The 21,839-nt window shown below is 36.5% G+C and overlaps 1 protein-coding gene across 2 annotated transcripts in view; it reads right to left on the bottom strand.

Moving 5' to 3' along the window:
• The window catches only part of doc2b (double C2-like domains, beta), a 112,035-nt gene that overhangs the window by 23,763 nt on the left and 66,433 nt on the right, over positions 1-21,839 (bottom strand). For both annotated transcript variants that reach the window (XM_008428512.2, XM_008428516.2), the window contains 2 exons: positions 10,814-10,888; positions 3,480-3,589 (listed from right to left, as the gene is read on the bottom strand). In XM_008428512.2, the coding sequence (XP_008426734.1) occupies positions 3,480-3,589; positions 10,814-10,888 (185 nt within the window). The remainder of the gene's footprint in view (positions 1-3,479; positions 3,590-10,813; positions 10,889-21,839) is intronic.

Below are 21,839 nucleotides of genomic sequence, written 5' to 3'. Positions count from 1 at the left end.
GATTCATCTGATTGAGTCCAAATTTGGTATACTTTTACACAACATTTAGATTTAAAAGTCTGTACTACTTTTTTGTGTTACAAATACTATTTTGGTAGTGTTTTCAATGTTTATTTCAAAGAAAATTTTGGCGAGGTTAAAAAAATGCAAAATATTTTGTATTTTGTCCCTAATATTTCAGGCAGGGTCAAAGCTACAATGGTGCTGACACCAGAAAACCATTCTATGACATCTTACCTTTACAGAGGTACCAAAAGTTTCTTATTARATCTAATAGCTGTGAGGCTATAAGTGATTTACTTTTGTGTGTTTTTGTCAGGCGGAAATTTATTTATACCCCTTAGGGTGTAAGAGGTTTTAATTAAAAGCCATGTTTGAATGTTCATGTTGTATTTTTTGGTGTATCTCATTGGTTTATTTGTCGCCACTTCCTCAAAGTTTATTAAAAAAAGAGAATGTGAGGAGAGGAAATGGAACTGCTGCATGAACAGACTTCAAAGTAAGAGCATGAATGTAAATGTCTAACAATAACCAAAAATTTCAACACAGTTGTTGAACTTTGTTGACAAAACAGCCAAGGGAATTAGCCCTTTTAGAATTTAAAAGGAAAAGTTAATTGAGGAGGAAGCTAAGTGAGCTTTCAAAGTTAGCAAAACGTGCTAAAGTGATGAACAAAAAAGTTGCTCTATTAGCGCACCAACAAAACCACATTCAAAGTCTCTTAAATCCAATCTAAAATGTCAGATTCTGAGTTTGAACTTCTTCACCACGTCCAGATGCCTAAATGCACCGACTTGATCAGCTGATTTGCCAAGCTACTGAAACTATCAGTGACTATGTTCTAAGAACTGAAGAGAAAATCAGTGAAAAGAACTTCATCCTAAAGAACTACTGATCAACACAACACAATCAGAGACTCTGGTTGCTAAAAGTATGAAAGTTTGAATTCAGGTAGAAATCACTCAGCGGTAAAAGATGAACAGTGAGCTTCTGGTTTCACTTTTCAGCCTGGGATCTATATTCCTCTTCAGCATTTCATTAAAGTTATAATGGAAACCAATAATCGGAGCTCTCAGCGGATCTACAGTGTGCCTCCAGTAAATGCAGAGAGCGGTCCCTGTGTAAGCGCTCTCTGCCCTGACATGACATGGTTCACACTCAGGCTCGTGTAGATGAATACTGTTTGTTTCAAGTGCTTTTCTCTGCATAATGAGCAGCCGTATAAAGAAAAAAACATGCTGCCTTTGTACGCCCGATGGCATAATGTAATAAGGCCACAGGTTGCGTTGGATGTTGTGCAATCAGACATTCAATATCAATAATAGCACTGATAATAGCGGGAAGGGGTCGTGTTGAAATCATGTTTCAATTTGCAGGAATAAATGAGTTGTGTTATTTGGGAATGCGGAGTGCAGTCCACTGGAATGGCTGACCAGATCACGCCTCACGCATGCTGATGCTTCAGATCGCTGTTGTGATTCGGAGCGGCAACATTTCAGCTGATTCTGATGCTGTGCGACACAAAATCACCAGTAACACACACTAATGTGTTTGCAGGGCGCCAATAAGAGCAGCAGTCAATCACTGAGGGTCAGAAACTACATCGGCTGCCCAAATGCAACAGCCTGTCTCTGTCAAACGCTAACTTCTTCAGATGGAACAAAAAAGACATAAATAAATATGTATTAATAACTAATTAATTGAAAAGTTTAACGGATCTAAAACTGAACACAGGGGTTGTAATGTATTTCTAATATTATATAAAATAAACAAGTGTTTAAATTAAATATAAGCAGAATTTACAATTTTTTAAATCTGATTATCCAATTTATTGTCAAAATAATCAAATAGAGTAATTAATCACTAATTTAATTGCTAGTTGCAACCCTAATATATATATATGTATATGTATGTGTGCGCATGTCCACACTACTGGATATTTTTGTTGTTTTTACTGCTCGTTCTCAAATCAATCATGAGCAAACAAATTAATGGATATTACATCTATTTATAATTTATTTTCAATCTGTAAGCTTATTGATTCCTTTTCTGACAACTTCCAAGAGCTGCTTTAAAGCTTTCCCAGGACAAAACACGGTTGGATCATCTGCAAAAACTGCTTACTCTTCACTCTATGTGTCATTTAAAGCTTGGAGCTCAGTACTGAACCCTGTGGGACGCCACATGTAATATTTAAGCATTCGGATGTTTTTAATTGTGATTTTAAACTATTTATTTTATGATTTATTCAATGAAAGGCATTTTTCAAGCCCCACTACATATTTTATACTTTTATTTTCCATTATATTTTCCATTCATTCTATTACTGCCGTGGATGTTGATCTGACTCTCCATTAAGATGCGGTTTTTTTCTATACAGCCTGACAATAAATAGATTTTCCATTATTTTGGAGCATTGTGAAGGTAGGGAAACTGGTCTTTAACTAGTGAAGTGATGTGAGTTAACCTGCTTTATGGGGATAACAGTTTTCATTTTCATGTTGTAATTATTAGCTGCATGTTTGTCTCACTATGTGACCCAACTCGGGTCAGAATATCGCAGGATTTTATGTGTCCAACAGAAGAGATATATTTAGGCAAACTACCGACATACTTATCTGTATTCGCTCCATCTAAAACAAAAACTCTGCATATGGTTGCATAACCTTCCTCCACCACTTGATTGCACGCTGTTAACACTTTGGTGCAAAGAAGGGAGCCAGTGGAGGTGAAATAACACTTAAATTACATAAATGTGCCATAATGTTCACAGGGAGTTAAATGGTTTTGGCTTCAAGTTTTTTCTTATGTGTCGTTACTGAAAAGAAAGACAATGATAATAATAATAATAATACTAAAAAACATTTAAACCTCCCACTTGAGTATGAAAGTAAAAATATTCTGCTTATTTTGGTTTGGATCTTGCAGAAACCAACTGGGTAAACAGGAACTTTGTCCATTTATGGACCTAACAGGCAGTTGTTAAGTAAACACTGTACAACTGTTATTTATTCTCAGGGGCAAGAAGAAAATCTGTAGAAGAAACATAAAAACATTTTATTCTAGGCTTTCCTGCCTCCATCTGTTTTCTTTAGCTCTTTTTTTTTTACTTTTTAAAACCTTTGTTCTTCTTAGACTTCCTGCATTTATGCTTTTTTATTATCTCCCCAGTTCCTGTGATTTTCTTTAATTATGCCACTTTACCTCTCTTCCTTCTGACTTGGTTTAATCTGATTCTTTCCTTTCAGTCTCTTTTCTTCATTCTCATCTCTTCCTTCCTAATTTAATTCTTGTGATTTACTTGAATTTTCTTCCTTCCTTACTGCAATTTCTGATCATTTCTCACCCCTTACGTCCCTTCTCAACTTCCACATTTTTCCCCACTAACTCCATCTGTTTTCTTGTTTTTTGCAAATAATTCTGTAGTTTTGCCTTTTCTTTGATATTTATCACCATCGTCATTTTGATGCTGAGCGTACCTGAGAGTTTTGCGGACCATATCCTCGTCGGTGATGCCGTAGTAGGTCAGGGTCTCGCTCCAGACGGGGTTGAGTGTGTTGTGCAGGGTCTTGGTTCTGAGTTTATTCGCCTGAAACACAAATCACATCCTCCACTTAATGCTCATGATTGAACACTGGTTCGCCTGACAGCTAAGGAGAGCTCATCCCCAGAGTCATTGAAATGCTGCCAATATTTCTTTTTTTAACTTCCAGGAAAATGTTCCACAGGGTCCTTGCGTGACGTCTTGCAACGTGCATGCAAATATAATCTCACTGCTGCCTTGCAAAAGTATTAATGCCTGTGTTCAAAACTAATGGGGGAATGGATTATCTTCCAAAAACCCAGGCAAAGTCCAAAATGAAAAGCCAGTGGAATTTACCTAAATGAAATTAATGCTATTATATGTAGATAACATTTCTCTTTTATAATCAAACTAAAAGGCGGTTGTGAAGTTTTGATATGATTTTTTAAATTAATTTTGGGTAGTGATTAATTGAAAAGCCTGTGATTCACTCCAATTAAAACTGTTAGTTTACACTGAAATCAATAGTATGAAACTGGAATACTGGAATAATGATTAATCTTAGTCTGTATTCAAATATGATTGCTGATGAATTTGATGAAGATATTTGAGAAAATAAAATGTTTCCTGCTTATCGTCTGTATGTATTCATCATGTAAAGCCCAACCCTGGTCCTAGAAGCACAATGCTCTGTGTGTTTTAGGTTTCCTTGCTTCAGCCCAGGTGATTTCAATTAACAAGTGTTGGCTGAACTGCAATCAACTAAATCAAGTATTTTACAGCAGGGAAATATCTAAGCCTTGTTCCTTCAATTTGCACAACAAACAAAGAAGCTATTGATGGTTCAGAGCTTTAACACAATCAACACGGAAAGACAGCAAGGTGTTAAGTAAAAAATGAATTCATATCTGGAGCAAGAAGCCAGTTTTGGACCTCCACCAGCAGTTCAAAGGCGAAGGGTGATGCTGCAAATGAACAACTGGTGTCATAATCGCTCCAGCAGTGGAGGCTAAAAAGGCGCTGCTCTCTAGCCAATTACTACAGTACTTTCTCTTTGACTTTGAGATCTCTGCTCTAACTAGCTGTAATTTTAAAAGCCCCTTACATCTGAGACGGGTGCTGCAGTGGTGAAGCTAAAAAAAGACGTGTGGGAGGTCTGATGTACAGGTGCACTTTAAAGAGAGATCCTCCTGGATGACTGAGGAGCAACACAAATACACAATCCGATACTTTTAAACACCATAATGGCTCCTGAAAGCAACTTTCATTTAAATCCAATAAACCCTGGGCTTGATATAATTATGTTTGCATGGGTGCTGTTAATATGTTCTCATTTGTTGGAATCACAGCCTATAAGTAGAAAAAACACAGTGCCAGTCTGCTCCATGGCTTTTTATTTTATTTATTTTTTTAAGTTTTTTATGGCAATACTGGCTTTTATTGGGTGTTAATGTTTTAAAGAGTGAGCTCTACAAGCCAGGAAACTGCACTACACATGACCTAGTAAAAGTATTCAAGGCCATTCAAATCCACATTCTAATGGGATTTATTATGAGAAACCAATACAAAGTTGAGCATAATTGTGTAGTGGGAGGATGTTTTTATAAATAAAAATAAATAAAAACTTGACTTTTTTGGTAGTATGTCAATGGTTGCAAATATTTTCCATTTTTATTTTTTTTTAAACGAGGATGGAAATATCTGAAGGCCATCTGTCATTTTGACTAATCATAATTCACACACTTATCCATCTGTTGCAGAGGTGCAGACATTTTCAACTTTGTGCTCAAAATACATTGTGAAGGCAATTTAATTGATCAAAGAAAAAAAACAAACATCTGAGTATGACCTCTGACCTGCACTCACCATGCACGAGCCAACCGTTCACCATATTGATGAACGGATTCAGTACCTATTACTAAATGCAGATCCCATCTAGATGAATAAATGCACATTTGCACTTATAAAAAAGGTTTCCACATGACATTATTTGAATAGTTGCTGAAAGCTGAGATTTCACTAAAAATCAAGGTTTTTGAGCCCTAGCTAAATTTGTATTTTAGCTAAGGTCAGAACTTTTAAGATTTTCATTTTGATTAATTAATTACAAAGACTTCAATGCATTAAACATTTTAACACAATTATTTGTATTTTTGTTACATTCAAAAGTTCCAGCTGGAACCTTGGTAATTCATGTTTCTGGTACACCGTAAATCAGACACTCATTCAACATTTACAAACAACAGCGATAGACAACAAAGCCTGAAAAGACCGTCGTGTTAAAAGGAGCTAGCCTATCAGCGAAGCTAGCCTGAAATAGCATCTAAACGCTAAACATGGATCAGCATCACATCAACAATGCTAAAGTCCACAGTCTACATTTCTAAATATTGATTTGTTCAAATAAGTTCCATGAATGATCAACACTTCAAAGCTGAATGGGTATAATAACATTTTGCAGCAATCTGATGACTTAATAACCTAAATAAAAGATAAACAAAAAAACAATATGTTTGATGTTGAGCTCATATGTCTAGTAATTCAATACTTTAGCAGCAAAGGTAATTTTGAAATTGAAAATATTGCTTATTTTGTTGGTAGCTTTTGGTTAAAATATGATTAATTAATTACAGACCGTGCAATTAACTCAATTAAAAACTTCAATCGAGTCCCACCACTAACTTTAATGTTACCTGTCAGTAGAGCTTAATCTGGAATAATTACAAGCATTTCAATGTGTTTCATTGTGGTTTTCAAAGTGATGAAGCTGTGATCTGGCTTCGCAGCAGAGCGTGAAACGTCACTTCTCATTAGGACGCAAACAGAACTTATGACCTCTACATCTGGCCATTAATGAGGCTCTTTGACCGAGCCTAATGACTATTTTGAGGGAACGTTGACAGGAAGGAGATAGCATCGTGTTTTGCCGGCAGAATGTGCAAAGGCCCCCGTGAGGCCTCATACTGAGACAGGAGACAAATCCAAGTTGCAACAGGCCGTCATGGAGAGGTTTATTCGACTTACTGGTCCAAGAATCCATGACAACTCAAATTTATTTGTGTTGAGCTGAAAGGAGCTTGGTTGGCATTAGTGGTGACACCCACCAGAACACAGAGAAATACTCAGAAACACCCCAGAATAAATTAAAAACAAACGAGAGAGAAAATAAAAACACCTGTCCTTCAAACTATCAAGGCAATAATTGCTTTCATGTCAGAAACTGTAAAAAGGAGCATTAATACGAGCTTGGGAAGTTAATTTCCAAGCTGTGGGTCCTGACACTGTTGCCATGACACCGCCTCACAGAAGATGCACCACTTTATCAGCGGGGAAAGGAAAGAAGAGCAGCAGCAGAGAGCCAGACTAAAACTGTACATCTTGACCTTCAGCATTTCAGCAAATGGCAGAAACTATTAGTGCATTTGTAAGAGCAAGGACGTTTCTAAAGGATCCTCTCATTTTTTCTCTTCATACATGCAGAAAGCAGAGCTTCCAGAAAGTAGATGCAATATTAAGTCAGTGTTTGGCTGAGTGGTGGTGGCTCATAGAGGATAATTACTGTTTGTTTCAAGCTAACCTTTGACTCATTCTAACTGTGCATTTCTGGTTTGAATGATTACAGCTGCTATGAGTCTAAAAGGACATGAAATTGCTGTCAGAAAGCTGCTTGACGTAAAACGGCAGCATGTTTCCAGAAACTGAGCCTCATTCAGAAGAATCTAACAAAAGGACTGAGGATCAATCACTGCCTTTAACGACACAATATGTCATCAAAGAGCTGGGTGTATGGAAAGCCAAATATGTAATTCATATTTCATTTTTTAGGTCCAGTTATTAACGTAGACTGTTCTTTTTTTCTTTTCTTTTTTTTTAGGATGGAATGATTAGAGTAGGGTACCACAAGCAGCATTAGCTTCTGGCAAAGGAACCCCCTTTGCAAATCTTCAAAATTTGGAGAGAATGTTTTTTTCTCAATTTTATTCATTACTCCACAATTATTACATTTGATTAGCATAACAGCTACCTCGTACTTTCTGATTTTAAACAGCTATGGTCAGTTCTTGTCAGAAACTTTTCCATTTTGCGTTTGCTATGCTAGGTTGAAATGCAAAAATCTTGATAAAAGTGCAAATGAGAAATAATCTTTGAAAATTCGATTTGATTTTACGATTAAACAGTGTATTAGACAATTTTTTTTAAATTTTTGCATTGTTTTTCTTATTTTCCCTTCAACTTGCTGAGCCCTCCATAGCGCCCCCTCGTGGCCTCCACTTTGAAAAACACTGGATTTGTGGTAGATTTGCTAACGTGTGCTGACAGTCATGATTTGTTTCAGCGCAAGAATGTAAAATAAATTTCTTAACATGAAATCACTATATTTTATTATATTCAGTCAAATATAATTAATTCAATATTTAAGATATTATTTTTGTATTTATTTCCAGTTTTAAACAATGAATAACATGTAAATAATTATTTCACAAATTATTGTCATTTGGCACTCTTTGCTCTCTATAGAATCCAAGCCTTTAATCACAAAGTCCAATGCAAACTGTTGAATGTAGAATTGTAAAGTGGAGAGATGAGTCTGGTGAGGGCTTTTCTCAGGTAAATTGTTGCATTACTGCAAAAAAAATACATTTTCTCTTTGGAAGGATGACGTTGTTAAAATGTGTGGTGAATAAACGCAGCAATCTGCTCTCTTGTAACTCAGAAATCCTTCCCGCAAGAAGGGAGATCATCACAGATGATGTATACAGTTGGCAGATTTCCGCCTTAACACCAAGAGATTAAATCAGAGGATCTGTTTGATTTAAAGCAGCAGAAGACAGACTTGTTGGTAGAGGAATAATTGCACTATAGCTTCATTGAAACACTCTTTCTGAATAGATTATTCCTGATTTTCTCGTCTACCTGTGCACCCTTGCTAATTATTACATTTGTGCACCTCTGGAAAATGAGCTGTGACACCTCAAAGCCCCCCGTCAGTGTCAGGACACATGGAGCAACCCAGGGTTTATTTAAATTAGATGTGCCGACAAAAACACTATGTTCTGCTTGCTGCTTTTGAGCAGAATGCTGCCTGGAAAACTCACAGAGACACAAAGTCCTGTAGGCAACAATAAAGGGTGACAGACATGATGAGTGTTTCCCTCTGCTTGCAGAGAGCTAACAGTCTCCGCTTATTTAAAGTGTCCTTCTATCCTTGTTTGCAGCTGAAACCTGTGGTGCACAGACAGAAATTTGACTTAAAACGTGACCCATTATGCTTCCTTGAACAGGTTAAAATAGCTCTATGAATTATACCATAAACATGTTCATTACATTACCTACACAAAATAATTTCTAGATAATGAGATTTTAGTCTGCTCAGTTTCAGGATGGGTTGTTTTAGGGCCACCAGTCACTTTAAATCCAAATCAACTGCTGCTGACCATGCCCCCCAACTCAACATTTACACTGACACATGAAAATGGCTACAAACAGATGTACAATTACATAACTGTACATCCTTGAAAAGCATTAGTAGAACCTCCTGCACAATCAGCACGAATGTAATGATGTCAAGAACTTAGTTTTCTAGGAACTTGGTAGGAAAACAGGCCCCACAGCATCACATATCCTCTGCTGTACCCAACAGTCCCACAATGCTTTGCTTTATTACACCGGACCCACCTGGAATGTTTACTTCACCGTTCTACTTAAAGTCCCACATGATTATGCTTGTGATGGCACAACATCACACCCGCTGACAAATTTTATGTTTTCAATGTGAAATTATGCTACTTCATTTTGAGGATTTTATTCGTCTTCATTATGAGGGCAGATAAGACAAAATGGTGTCATAATCAATGGAGAAGCATCCATGTTTATGCCTGAGAAACTGATCAAAGATAGAAAATAAGACCTTTGGAGCATGTCAGTCACCGTTCTGGTGACAGAACTGCAGATTGCAACTTGAAAATTTCAGGATGAAAGACAAAGACTGAATAATTGAACATGAAGTTTTTACCTTTGCCCAAAAGCATCCCCTTCATAAATACACTTTAGGTTGAAAACAAAGTACTGCAGTTTGTGTCTTAACTGGTTGCTCTATTGATTTGTTGTGAAGCACTTTGTGATTTTCATATCTTAAAAGGTTAAATATTTAAAAAGTTATAGTTGCTTACAGATACGTGTGTGAAACATCTACTGAAAGCAGAAGAGCATTTTTCCTGAAGAAGAGACTTTTATTCAGAAAAATATATTTTGTAATCTATAGGAATGCCTGTAAATATATGCTTATTGATACAGTTTTTTATGATTACTGCACCATGTGCTGAAAATATTCAGTAATATTTGTGGGATAGAAACCCATCAATAAGGAATAAGGATCTTACGCATGTAGTTATTTGACTTTCTACACATGATACAAATAACTGTAAAGCTCAAATCAATGGCGGGACGTAGAAAAGCTTGAGAGGAAGAGGAGATGTGAGTCAGGTAGACGGATAATCAGACATCTTTGGCTTTCAATAAGCTGCCTTGTCGATTTTAATCATTTTCAGGATCTTTTGTGTCAGGATTAACAGAGTCGTCAAAGACTGCTGTCTGGTGCAATAAAAGTGAGACAATTTGCTGTCGCTAATAAAACAACCACTGAGTCATCTCGACTGTTTATGTCTACACGAGCAGATTTAGTCAGTTTTACATTTTTTCTGGCAGAAGAAACAAAGTTTATTTTAGAGAATCTTTAATGGTTTCTGCTAAATGTTAAATCTTTTCTTTTGTTTCAACTTTTGAAGTTAGAATGTCCAAGACATTTTCTCCCTGTTCATCCAGCCATCTATCCGTCCGTCCGTCCAGCTTCATCTGTGTATTATAGAGTGTGTGTATACACATTTTTGTGACCTATTTAGGACCTTTTCTGGGACTGCATATTTACTAACCTTATGAGAACAGTCGGGTCATTTACGAAGGAGAGCCTGGTCATAACAGTGAACCTTGTTTTAAGGTCAAGGGATTTAGAGATTTTGTGTGAAACAAGTTCGGGTTGATGATGGCGTAGATTAGGGTTAGGTATATACTGGTAATGGTTAAGGAGACATATACCAAACTTATTCAGCCAATCAGAACCAAACAGAATGTGTTTCACCCCGAACAACAAAAACGGACTGGACACAAAGAAGAACCTCTGACTGATTGCTAAGCATCCATCTTTAACACAAAGTTTCTCAAAACAAACACTGATTGTTTGTTTTGAACTGGGATGATAGACGACATACAGTCAATAGCAGTGATGACACTCACCTTGCTGGCTCCAGGCAGTAGGTGCAGTTTGACGTAAGGATCCGAGAGTCCATTGTGGTCCATCGGTTTGAGCCCCTGAGGAGGTAGAACAGAAAGCTGTTGAGGAATTTCTGCATATTTATATCCCACATAATGGAAAAAGGAATACTGTAACTCTGTTTCAATTACAAATGTGTGTAAAACTTTGTTGATATTCCACTAAAGCAAAAAAAACAAAAACACAATTTCGCAATTGCAGTGTTTCCATTAAATAAAAAATGTAATTCAAATGACACAAACATGTTTGTTGAGTTGATATGTCATTAACATGCCACACCATCATCCAGCTACCACTTCCTGTCGTCTTGTTTGTTGTTTCCACCAGTAGTAACATCTGGTTGTTGATCACATGACTTGTGTGATGCAAAAAAAGTGTTTCTGTTGCAAAATACACAAATTTCGATACAATTGAAAAACCACCTCATCCTAGCGCAAAAAACTTTTTATCAAAAATTTTGGAGTTGGCATGTTTCGATTAAGCAAATTTATTTTCGGAATTCCATTTTGTGGAATTATGTGGTCAATGAAAAGGCAGCAAAGAAAGGTCAATGAAAGAAAGTATTTCCCTCTAAGAACAGTAATATGCATATTATTGTTGTATGTAGGAGCTAATTTTATCATTTGGACACTATAGTCACCGGCACAATATGTGCTACTTATGGATCTGAGATGCTAGGGCAGGAAATCCTGCGCATAAAGACCCTGGATGGTTCCCAGAAACTCTGTGGGGAATAAGGGAGCAAACTCAAAACAGGTTTAACTTTCCCTTTAGGAGCAAATCAATAAGACTCCAGCCGAGGTGAGGATGTAAAGGTCAACCATACAACAACCATAATGGGGTAGGAACCAACTGGGCGAAGTGAAAGACTCTACAGGGATGCAGAGGGAGTCCTTTAGACTGACAACATGTTTCCAGAATTGAGTCTCCAAATGTTTGACCACCTCAGGTGGAGGAAAATTGTGCTGGTCGCTTTTGTGGCAACAATTGGACCGGAAATGTTTAATCACAATTTTGCAGCTATTTCCTTGCAAACATAAATTTGACTGTACTTTACAGGGATTTATGTGCCCCCTTGCAATGGAAACTCTTTTATCGCATCACGAGTCGCGTGATCAACAACTGAATGTTACTGCTGGAGGAAAAGATGAAAAAGACAACTAATGACTTATTACGTAAACAAACTCATTCAAGTGTGATTTCCACTGTCACTTATTTAACAGAAGCACAGCAATTGCAAAATCAAAATTGATTTTTCAACATTAGAGGAATATCTACAAAGATTTTCACTCATTTGTAATGGAAACGCAGCTATTGCCAGGTGAGTGATGTTTCTTGTGTGTAAAAATCTTTTATCATAAAGTTATTATTCTTTTTCTTGTTAAACATTTGTTGTGATAGAAATCCATATTTCCATTACATCCCAACTGTACATTAATAGCATTATTTTTTGTCAGTCTAACCACTGAGACCAGAAAATGCTTTCAGAGTGATTATTCCTATAACTAAAAGGACCTTTGAAATGCAGAATTGCTGAACTTCTTTCTAAATGCGAGTTCTGGAGGTGATTTAACATATTAAGAGGATTTTAATCTGTGACGGTTGGCATTTCAAAAAGAGCTGAAGAGTCCACTTCATGTTTTTACAACTGCTGAATTTGCCAGTTTTATTATGCACCACTATTAAAAAAAACACACACAAAAACAGTAAAAACCCTGAGTCCAACTATAATTTATTCATAAACACTGAGTGCACAGAGGGCCATTCGTTGATAAAGATATTGTGAGAAATTAGTTTCTCTTTTGTCCGATGACGGCGTTTGTTGCGGCTTGGGATGAACGATCAGTTTGATTTATTGGTGGTTTAAAGAGAATCAGCATGAAATTATTTTGGCCTTTAATGCTAGAATTTTCTGTTATTTTGCAATATTTCATTCACAATTCTAGTTCTAATATTAAAAAGATAAAGTGGCAACACACTAGCTTATTTATTAGGTACACCTGTACAGCTACTGGTTTACAAAAAATAGGAAATTAACCAGTCAGATGGCAGCAACTCATTACATTTTGACATTCAAACAGATATTTTGGTGAAAAACTTTCATGCAGCTGTTGATGATGGATTTAAATACTGCACTCAGCTGGAAGTAAGTGCAGCCAGTATTGGTGTAATGTGGTCATAGTGTTCAGTTCCTATCAGTAGTTCTGAATAGAAGCATCTATGTGGCGTTGTAAGTTAGTTGTAGACTCTGGTAAAGATTTTACCTCTGCACTGTGTTTTATCTAGTTTATTTCTGCATATTGGTGCAAAATGTTGAGTCATAATTCACAGAAAAGGCCCAACAGAGCAGCTGCATTTTGGCTTTAAGGGCTACAGTTCAAACCACAGCATGTGCGAGAAATTTAATCTGCGCTGAGAACAAATTTATATCAATATTACACATTACCATCAGCTTTTCAGAAAAGAGAGTGTCGGGATTTCTCGCCTCTGCAGTGACCTTAACATACGCTGCGGGGATTTGGTCAAAATAAGACTAGTGTAGAGTCAGCCGATGGGGCTGGTGGCGGTTAATGAGAAATCAGAGGGATGTCTTATCACTCCACCAGATGAGTCATCCACTCAGCGCTCAGCTATTCATCCCTGCAAGTCATCTGCAGCCCGACCTCAGGAACAGCATGGATATGTAACAGATGTCAACAATCACTAGAAACCCTCTGCTCGCTACTGCCTGGCTACATGTTTCTATTCCAATAAAGTGCTTCGATGTGAACAGCATTGCTTTCACATTTTCAATAAATCCACAGGAAAGCTTTTATATCATAAACCTTTAGCTTTTATGCTAAATCATTCTTTTTTTGAAGAAGTATAATAGCAGTGTTTTACAAAAACTGGTTACAAATGTACTCTATAAAAGTAAATACAATTGAATTGAAATGATTTGTCAATGACTCAAGTTGACATTTGTTGTGAGCAAATGATGGCAATATTTATCAAACGTCACATTAAAAAGGAGCTTGATGAGGGTGTAGTTAAAAGAAGGGATTTTAAGATGTTTCAGAAAATCAAGTTGATTTGCAATAATATCTATGTCAGATAATATACAAGAGATCAGAGACTTCTACCATTTTTAAAATACATTTTATTGTCATAAACATAATCCCTTTCATTTGTTTTATTCCCACTAATAAATTAAAAACATGAATGTTTTGCATAATCTTCTGAATTTCATCTATAGGTTTCTTTATAAACAGTTCGGATTACTTAGAAGTCTGTTTCCATCATGTATAATTGATGTGTTTTGTTTTTACTTTTCTGTTGAGAGCAGGTGAAATTTGTGACAAAACAGGCACTTATTAAGAAGTTATGCACTGTGGGTGTGAGCTGTTTATTATCTGCCAGTCTATTAGTGAATATGAGCACATCATTTCTTAAATTGATTTCCAAAGCAAATTATTATTTCAACACCGTGCACTTTCCAGCCTCTATAGAAGCTGAATACAACACAAACAAATGAAATGAAGAAATGAATAAGGGTTCAGTGAAAGGTTAGAAACCAATTCACCATCTGAGTAAACAGAAATCATGGCCGCTACGTTTTCTATGAAGTTATTTTTTTCTTCAGTGAAGCCAAATTGAAAAAAAGAGAGAAAAATCTAACAAATGTTGTATGTGTATTTGTCCACAGGCTAAATGTAACAGTTCGCCTCTCAGCGCAGCACTCAGCAGAAATTACTGACAGCGAAATGACACACTCGACTTCCTCTCCAATAAGGAAATACTGTTTTACATTCCATCTGCGCAAATAGAAACAAAGTGACAATGATTTCTTTAGTTGGATCTCATGAATACGTCTGCATTTCCTCTGATGGTTTCAGATTATTTTCATATTCCGCTTCTGAAGAAAATATTGACTGTTCAGACAAAGGAGAATATATTATGAAAACCAAGTTAGAAAAATAACCAGATGAAGATAAACTTCCTCTGGGTGTCTTTTGATATGATTTGGATGCATCATTGATATAGAGTAAACTATATTTAATAACCTGTCGCTGATTCTATTAGTTTATATATAGATTTTGCAGTAACACTTGTGACTTAAATGCTGTCAACAACTGCTAAGATCAATCAAGGTTACTCTGAAGGGTGGTGTTCTGTTGAAATGTTATTTTGAGACAGAAACTGTACATAACAAGGTATAGTCAAGTTCCGTATTTTCTGCACTATAAGGCGCACCTAAAAACCTTCAATTTCCTCAAAGCCGACGGTGCGCCTTATAATCCGGTGCGCCTTATATATGGACCAATATTGAGCCACAACAGGTCTAGCAACTACGGTAAGCAGCCACCGACTTCATTTTCCCCCGTAGAAGAAGAAGCGTGCGATGCATGTTGGGATAGTTGTCAAAAAACTGGTTTGTTAATAAAGAAGACAGACAGAGACTGCGGCGGCAGCGTGTTGGTTGGTCTGTGTTACCCAGAAAGCAGTTGGGCACAATATCGCAACACCAACACCGTGAGTGAAACAACGACTGGGGCAGCCTACTATATAAAGTACTCGGGGACCATTTCTTTATTATACAGCCACATTTGTAGAGAACAGAACAAGTCATGTCACATACGGGACGGGTGGCAACCGTAACAGTAGCGTCTATTCTATGTGCCTTATATATGAAAAAAGTTTTAAAAGAGGCCATTCATTGAGGGTGCGCCTTATAGTGCGGAAAATACGGTAATTGTTGTTTTGAAGGCTTTTGGCACAAGTGAGGCCATCGCAAAAGCACATCCATAAAATGCAACAGATGCGACTAATTTGCATGTTTTTCTCATCAGGTCACAGAAGATCTGTGCCGGTCAGCATATTTGGGTTGATGTGCACAGTAAACGGGGTTCAAAGCAATGTTGCAAAGTGAAGTATTTGACCCCTATGTATTAACTGAGAACCCCACATAGCAATAAATATACAGGAGACCATTCACAATGACATATTGCACAGAGAACTCCTCAGGTTGCTTCAGGTCTCGACTTAAGATTTCTTGTTGATCTGTAAGTCGAATCCCAAATCTCCATTTCTGAACTTTTCCTTTCGCTCAACATCTTATTGAACACTATATGTTAACAAAAAAACTCTGCATCTTGTGTCTTCTGGCAAGTTATTCCTCTATATTTGAAATTTCCGTAGTGTTGAAATGCTCATTTTTTTGTTGTTTTGTGTTTTTTCCCCTTAAATGAGCAGCAGCACCACAAGAGGTGATTGGGGAGGTTAGAGTGGCGCTTTCATCTGCTGCTATTGTTGCCTTCAGCAAACACCTGAACTGCCACCGAGATGGAAGACATTACACGAGGCTGGCCTGCGATGAACAGGCAGCTGCGTCACACCGCTGATTGCACGAGAACGCTGTGAATACTCTGTTGATCATAATTACTGAGGGTTGGAGGGAAAATGACCCCTGCAAAAGGCAGATGGGAGTGGATCCACACCTCCTATCTCAGGCGTGTTCTTTCATAACAGCTCGGCTGAATAGCAGCCCGACATAAACGCTGCAAAATGAAGTTGTGCTCCTTTTCTGGGAAGAAATAATTACCACCACCATCATCATCATCATCATCCAGATGAAGTCGTAGCGTGGCTTGATGGTTAGGAAACAACACGGAGAGAATGCCGATCTTTTCGACTTTAATTGAAGAAAATGAGTTTTCTCTGTAGGTGCAGCTCCAACTTTTCTTGCGACCGACACTGGAGTTGATTTTTAGCTTTTACAGAAGTGAAATTGAACCCGCCTCCTCAAGTTAATTAGCTGCTAAAGACTCTGATTATTCCAAGCATGCAGCTAGCTGCCGTCAAATTTTAGATTTATGCAAATCTATTTGATAAAAGCAGATAGTCTGTGGCAAACAGTAATGTAGAATCAGAGGTACACCGCATGAAAGAAATTGAAGTCTGACAGTCGAGGTGTCTGAGTTGGTATGATCTCAAAATATAAAAGTGCATTCAACAATTTTACACACTATGCAATATTTTCACCATGCAAAAACCTAAAATTACCGCACTGTTAATGAATTTGAGTAATATTTGAACTGGTATGCTTTTAAGCTGTAACCTACAATTATTCTATTACGATTACTTAATGATAACTGAGATAAAAATTTGGTGGATTCTGCAAACATTTCAGTTAACTACATAAGCCTTTTTGTGCAGTATCACAAATACATTAATAGTTGCAAATAATTCAATTGTTTTTTTAAATTAGAAAAAAAATTAAGCAATAAAATGTTTGCTAAAGCTAAATAAATAATTTTACCAACATGTGAAAAGCTCAGTTCTTTCCACTTGACTTACTATCAAAACAGTGTAGGGGTGATCTGTTGATTATTTTTTATTTATTAACCGAGTAATAACTGGATAGCCAACGGTACTTAATGGGATGTTTGTTTGTTTTTTACAGAATCTGAGCCAGGTGAAATTAAAACCATTCCATTTGAATTATAAGTAAAACATAATTACAAGGCGGGTTTTTTCATATTTGTCAAGTTTTTCTCTTAATTACTCTGACTGTGTTGTTCTTCCACCAAACTGACTTTTTTGAGTCTGTATACTCCAGTTAATGATTGATTACTAAATTAGTTGACAATTATTTGAATAATTGGTTAATAACAATTAATCCTTTTAATCACAGTGCAATTAATCATTTCAACAGTACATATTTGATCACTGTTGAACACAAACACATTCACTAAGGTCTTTTATGTGTGGCATTAAGTTGTTGGAAACCTTTGAATTTAATAAATTATTATTTTCTTACAAACTTAAACTGAGAGCAGTGTATTGGTTGACATTAAACTGTGTTAAGTGGAAGTGAATGGCTGCTACACACTGAAGCTAGAGTTAGGACTGATCTGGTCCAGAGTTGGTATCAGGCCCAATTCTAACATAATTCTTGGATCAGATATCAGTTAATAAATATATATGCATCAATTTGAAGCTAAAGCTGAGTTCTAACATTTCACAGTTCAAGAAAGTGAATTTATGCACACGTTAATGCACATGTGGTCATTCGCATCTGCAAAAACACCATTAACACTGGAAAACAGATAAAATAACAAGAACAGAAGATGCTGACTTTTGACCCTGAAGAAGTTTGTAAACTTTGCTAATAAGCTCATTATACAAGAAAGTCTTGACACGTATTGTATCATTTATTTAGGACTACTGTTCCACTCTGTGTTCTGGGCTAAAATGTGTTGTTAGAAGTAGTTTCTAATTCTTATTTTAAAATCCATATATCATCTTAAGACCCGACGACTGATGTAACCCGACTTAAATCCCTGACATTGGAAACCACTAAGCCAGACTTTGTTTTGTAGAACATACATTGCACATTCCAGAAGGACAGAGCCCCAACTACATTCTGCAAACAACGGTTTGATAAATCAGAAATCTTTGTAAAATAAAGATACACTAAGCCTAAAATTAACATGACATCAGTGCTAATGATGACTGAATGTGAGCCTGTCACAGTAAGCAATAAATCAATCACAAGATAAATTAAAACAAGCTTGATTGTCTTGTTCGTGTACTTCTCAAATTTATTTTGTATTATTATTATGTACCTTTATTACTTGAGTTTGTATTTTCATTATCTCTACTGTGTGTATATGTTGTTATAAAACCAGTTATTGAAAATAAAAAGTAAAAAAAAAAGCTTGATAATTTCCATTTGCATGATGATTGTTTTTCTCATTTCTGTTTCCTTTTGCCAAAGACCGGATGACAAAAGGCTTCAGTCTGATGCAACTAGCCACTTTTTGAATTTCAGTTATGTTTACATAAACTTCATAAGTAACTGCATTTGTTCTGTTTTTTGTTTATTTATTTTGGATATTTAAAATGTCTTCCACTTTCAGTGTTAAATGTTAATTAGAAATTAAAATGTATTTACCATTGAGATGGTGAACTTTGATTGTTACCATTATGTTACTTGAAAATGGTTTCAAAACAACAATATAATTTGTCACAATAACTTTTGGAGAATTCATCATCCAGCAAAATGTATTATCATGACAGGCCTAATGTAAACTTTACTTTTTAATTGAATCCCCATAATGTTCCAAGATTATCCGGGTTCTGGGCTCATGAAACCAACATGTTTATTTTAAGGGAATCGTTTTTATCTCTATTTTACAGCCCTTATCTCCCACATGAGCGCATCGTCTCCATTGTGCTATCAGCCTCTTCATCGACAGGGAATACGTCTTCATTATCATAACTGAATGGCCTGCTAACACACATGTGCAGGAAGCATCAATCACTGTGAGCAGCAGATAACCAGTTGGATGGGAGAGGAGGTTATTGATCTAATACAGAGGAGACTGAACCAGAGCTATGCTGAGACGGGGGTTAAACCTTCAGAGGGCGGCTGGGGTCATGGGTCAGGCACTGGCGACTTTTTATCATTAAGAAACGATAGCAGCCAATATGGAAACTGTGCAGGTAGGTCTCATTAAATGCTATAGTCACTATTGTTGATATCGTCAACAAACTGATAATTGAAAGTTTTTTAGAGGAGAGCGGTTGGAGGATGGATACATTTTAAGAGAAAGCTGAATATATCGTGTTCTGATCGTTTCTGAAGCCTCGACTTCTTCCATTTTCCCTCATCAATTCATCGCCCACTGTCCTTTAATGAGGTTAGGTCAAGTTTTTATAGAAAACAAATTGGAAAAAAACTTACAGAAAACTGCTGAAACAATGATGATTTTTGCTTTTGAACAATAATAAATGGAACATTAACTAACATATACAATGTGTATTGATGATTTTAATGATGATATTTGACAAAATGCAATGTGTTATGTTTTTATGATGTAAAGCACTTGGAAATGCCTTGCTGCTGAAACGTGGTCTGAGATAAACCATGATGGTTTTATGACACTTAAATTGAATTTATGTATTTGTCAAACTATGTCTAGCAGTAAAGAAAATATTGAAATAAACTTTCTAGCTGGAGCTGCATTGTAAAAACAAACGACACCAACTACTATTGATTAATAATAACTGGAACATTGATCAATATATTTAATGTATATTTGTTTGATGATGATATATGACAAATTGAAATGTTCAATGTTTGCTTCATAATTGGTACTGTATTACGTACCAATTACGTACCAATTACGTACCATTTAAGCAACATGGCAGTTTAAGCAACTGCCATGTTGCTTAAATGTGCATAAAAACTTAACTGTTATTAGTTTATTCCTGTGTGTGCTCTTGTAACCAAGAAGAAAATTCAGCTGCAATAGCAAATGTTCAACCTAAAGGTGGCAGCACTGAAATGGTATTAGGCAAAATATTGCAGAATTAAATACATTTACATGAAAACATCAAAATTTGCACAGAAACCTACAGAAGCCTTAAAACCCCATTCAGACCATTTATCAGGAGAACAAAACAATATTTTTGGGTTAGTCAAACCATGATTTAAAAAGTCCATAAAGTTATTACTCAGGTTAGCTGATGGTAAATTTGGTTTGGTGATATGAGGCGTTTATGAGTGACTAAAACAAAAAAAGAAATCTCTCCAGGATGAATACTGCAGATGTAAGAAAACAGCAGCTGGTTTGCTAAAGTTAATAAAACTACAACATAAGGAAAATATTAGGTTAGTATTGACCTATAAGTATTTTGAGTGAAGAAACTCCAAACATTAAAAGGTTCAAAATGAAACTTTTACTCATATATTGTTTAGATCAGCTTGAATTGTGATTGACAGGGAGATTTACTTCATGGCAAAATCATATCAGTGTGTTTCTCTCTGACTTTTGAGAAAATAATTTAGGTGTTTTTCTTATACAAGTATTTCAAGCTTTAGCATCAGACTTGGCTTAACGCTGGAACTGCTTCAGAAGAAAATCCCTTAAAGGTGACCTCTGATGCTTCCTTGAACATGTTAGAATGGGTCTATGGCCCAACTCAATGTTTTCACTCGCACGTTAAAGTAGCTGTAAACAGATGCGTAAATATACAAACGAACATCTTTGGAAAGTAGAGGTGGAGCCTCCTGCACAACCAACAAGAATAGACAAAGTTCTTTTTGGATGGTAAGTCAACAACAAGAAACTTGTCTTTTCCAGCAGCCACTATACGGCTGACCAAACGTGCTGGAGTTCAGCTTGAGTTGCTAGGTAACAGCGCAGTGCCTGTCAGTTGTGACTTAACAAAAAACATTAAAATTTTTGCCAAAAATTTGAATTTTGAGTGTTTTTTAAGAGCTTGGGCTGTTTTTAGAAGCAGTCGAGAACCAAATGGAAGTAGAAAAACATATACAAAGTGAATCTTGCATAATAGGCCCTATTTAAGGAACTGCTTCAAAGAAAAGCTCCACTGACATGCTTTTAAGAGTAATTTTTCTAAAATAGGCATTAAGAAGGGTAATACATTTTAGGAATATCCTTCTAATTGCATTCTAAAGAATAAGCAAATCTAGGAACCAAAGATTCATCCTTCCTCTTGTCTCTTTCACCTTCTCTCCTGGAGAAGGTGAAAGAGCTCGGGTACAACACAGGGATACGAGTTGGACCAATGAGAAAACACATCAGCGTAATTACAACTTTGTGACTGTCTTTGTCTGAGTTTCTGCTTCCTTTTCACTCTGAGCTCCCACTGCTTCACGTCGGACATTCATTAACATCAGCAGTTTGAAGCCCGTCTCTCCTCCTAGTCTTTGCCAGATCTGCATACCTAGGCCAAATTTGTTTCCATCACTTTGTTGTCTTCTGCTGACATTATGTCTCCTCGTTTTTTTCCTACTCGGTCAGCCTGCCAGCATGCCTGTCTGACTGCCAGCCGTCTGCCATCTAATCTGATGTCCAGATAGTCTCTATAGGGCCTGTCTGCTCACTCCCTGCTGCCATTTCCAACTCTGATCCCACCTGTTCAGCCTGCAGTCACTCTCAACAGTTTGATGCATAACATTTAACGTGACACTAAGAT

Source organism: Poecilia reticulata, linkage group LG14, assembly GCF_000633615.1.
Source record: "Poecilia reticulata strain Guanapo linkage group LG14, Guppy_female_1.0+MT, whole genome shotgun sequence".
Lineage (NCBI taxonomy): Eukaryota > Metazoa > Chordata > Actinopteri > Cyprinodontiformes > Poeciliidae > Poecilia > Poecilia reticulata.
The sequence above is the reverse complement of the archived record's forward strand: the minus strand, read 5'-3'. Positions and strand labels throughout refer to the sequence as shown.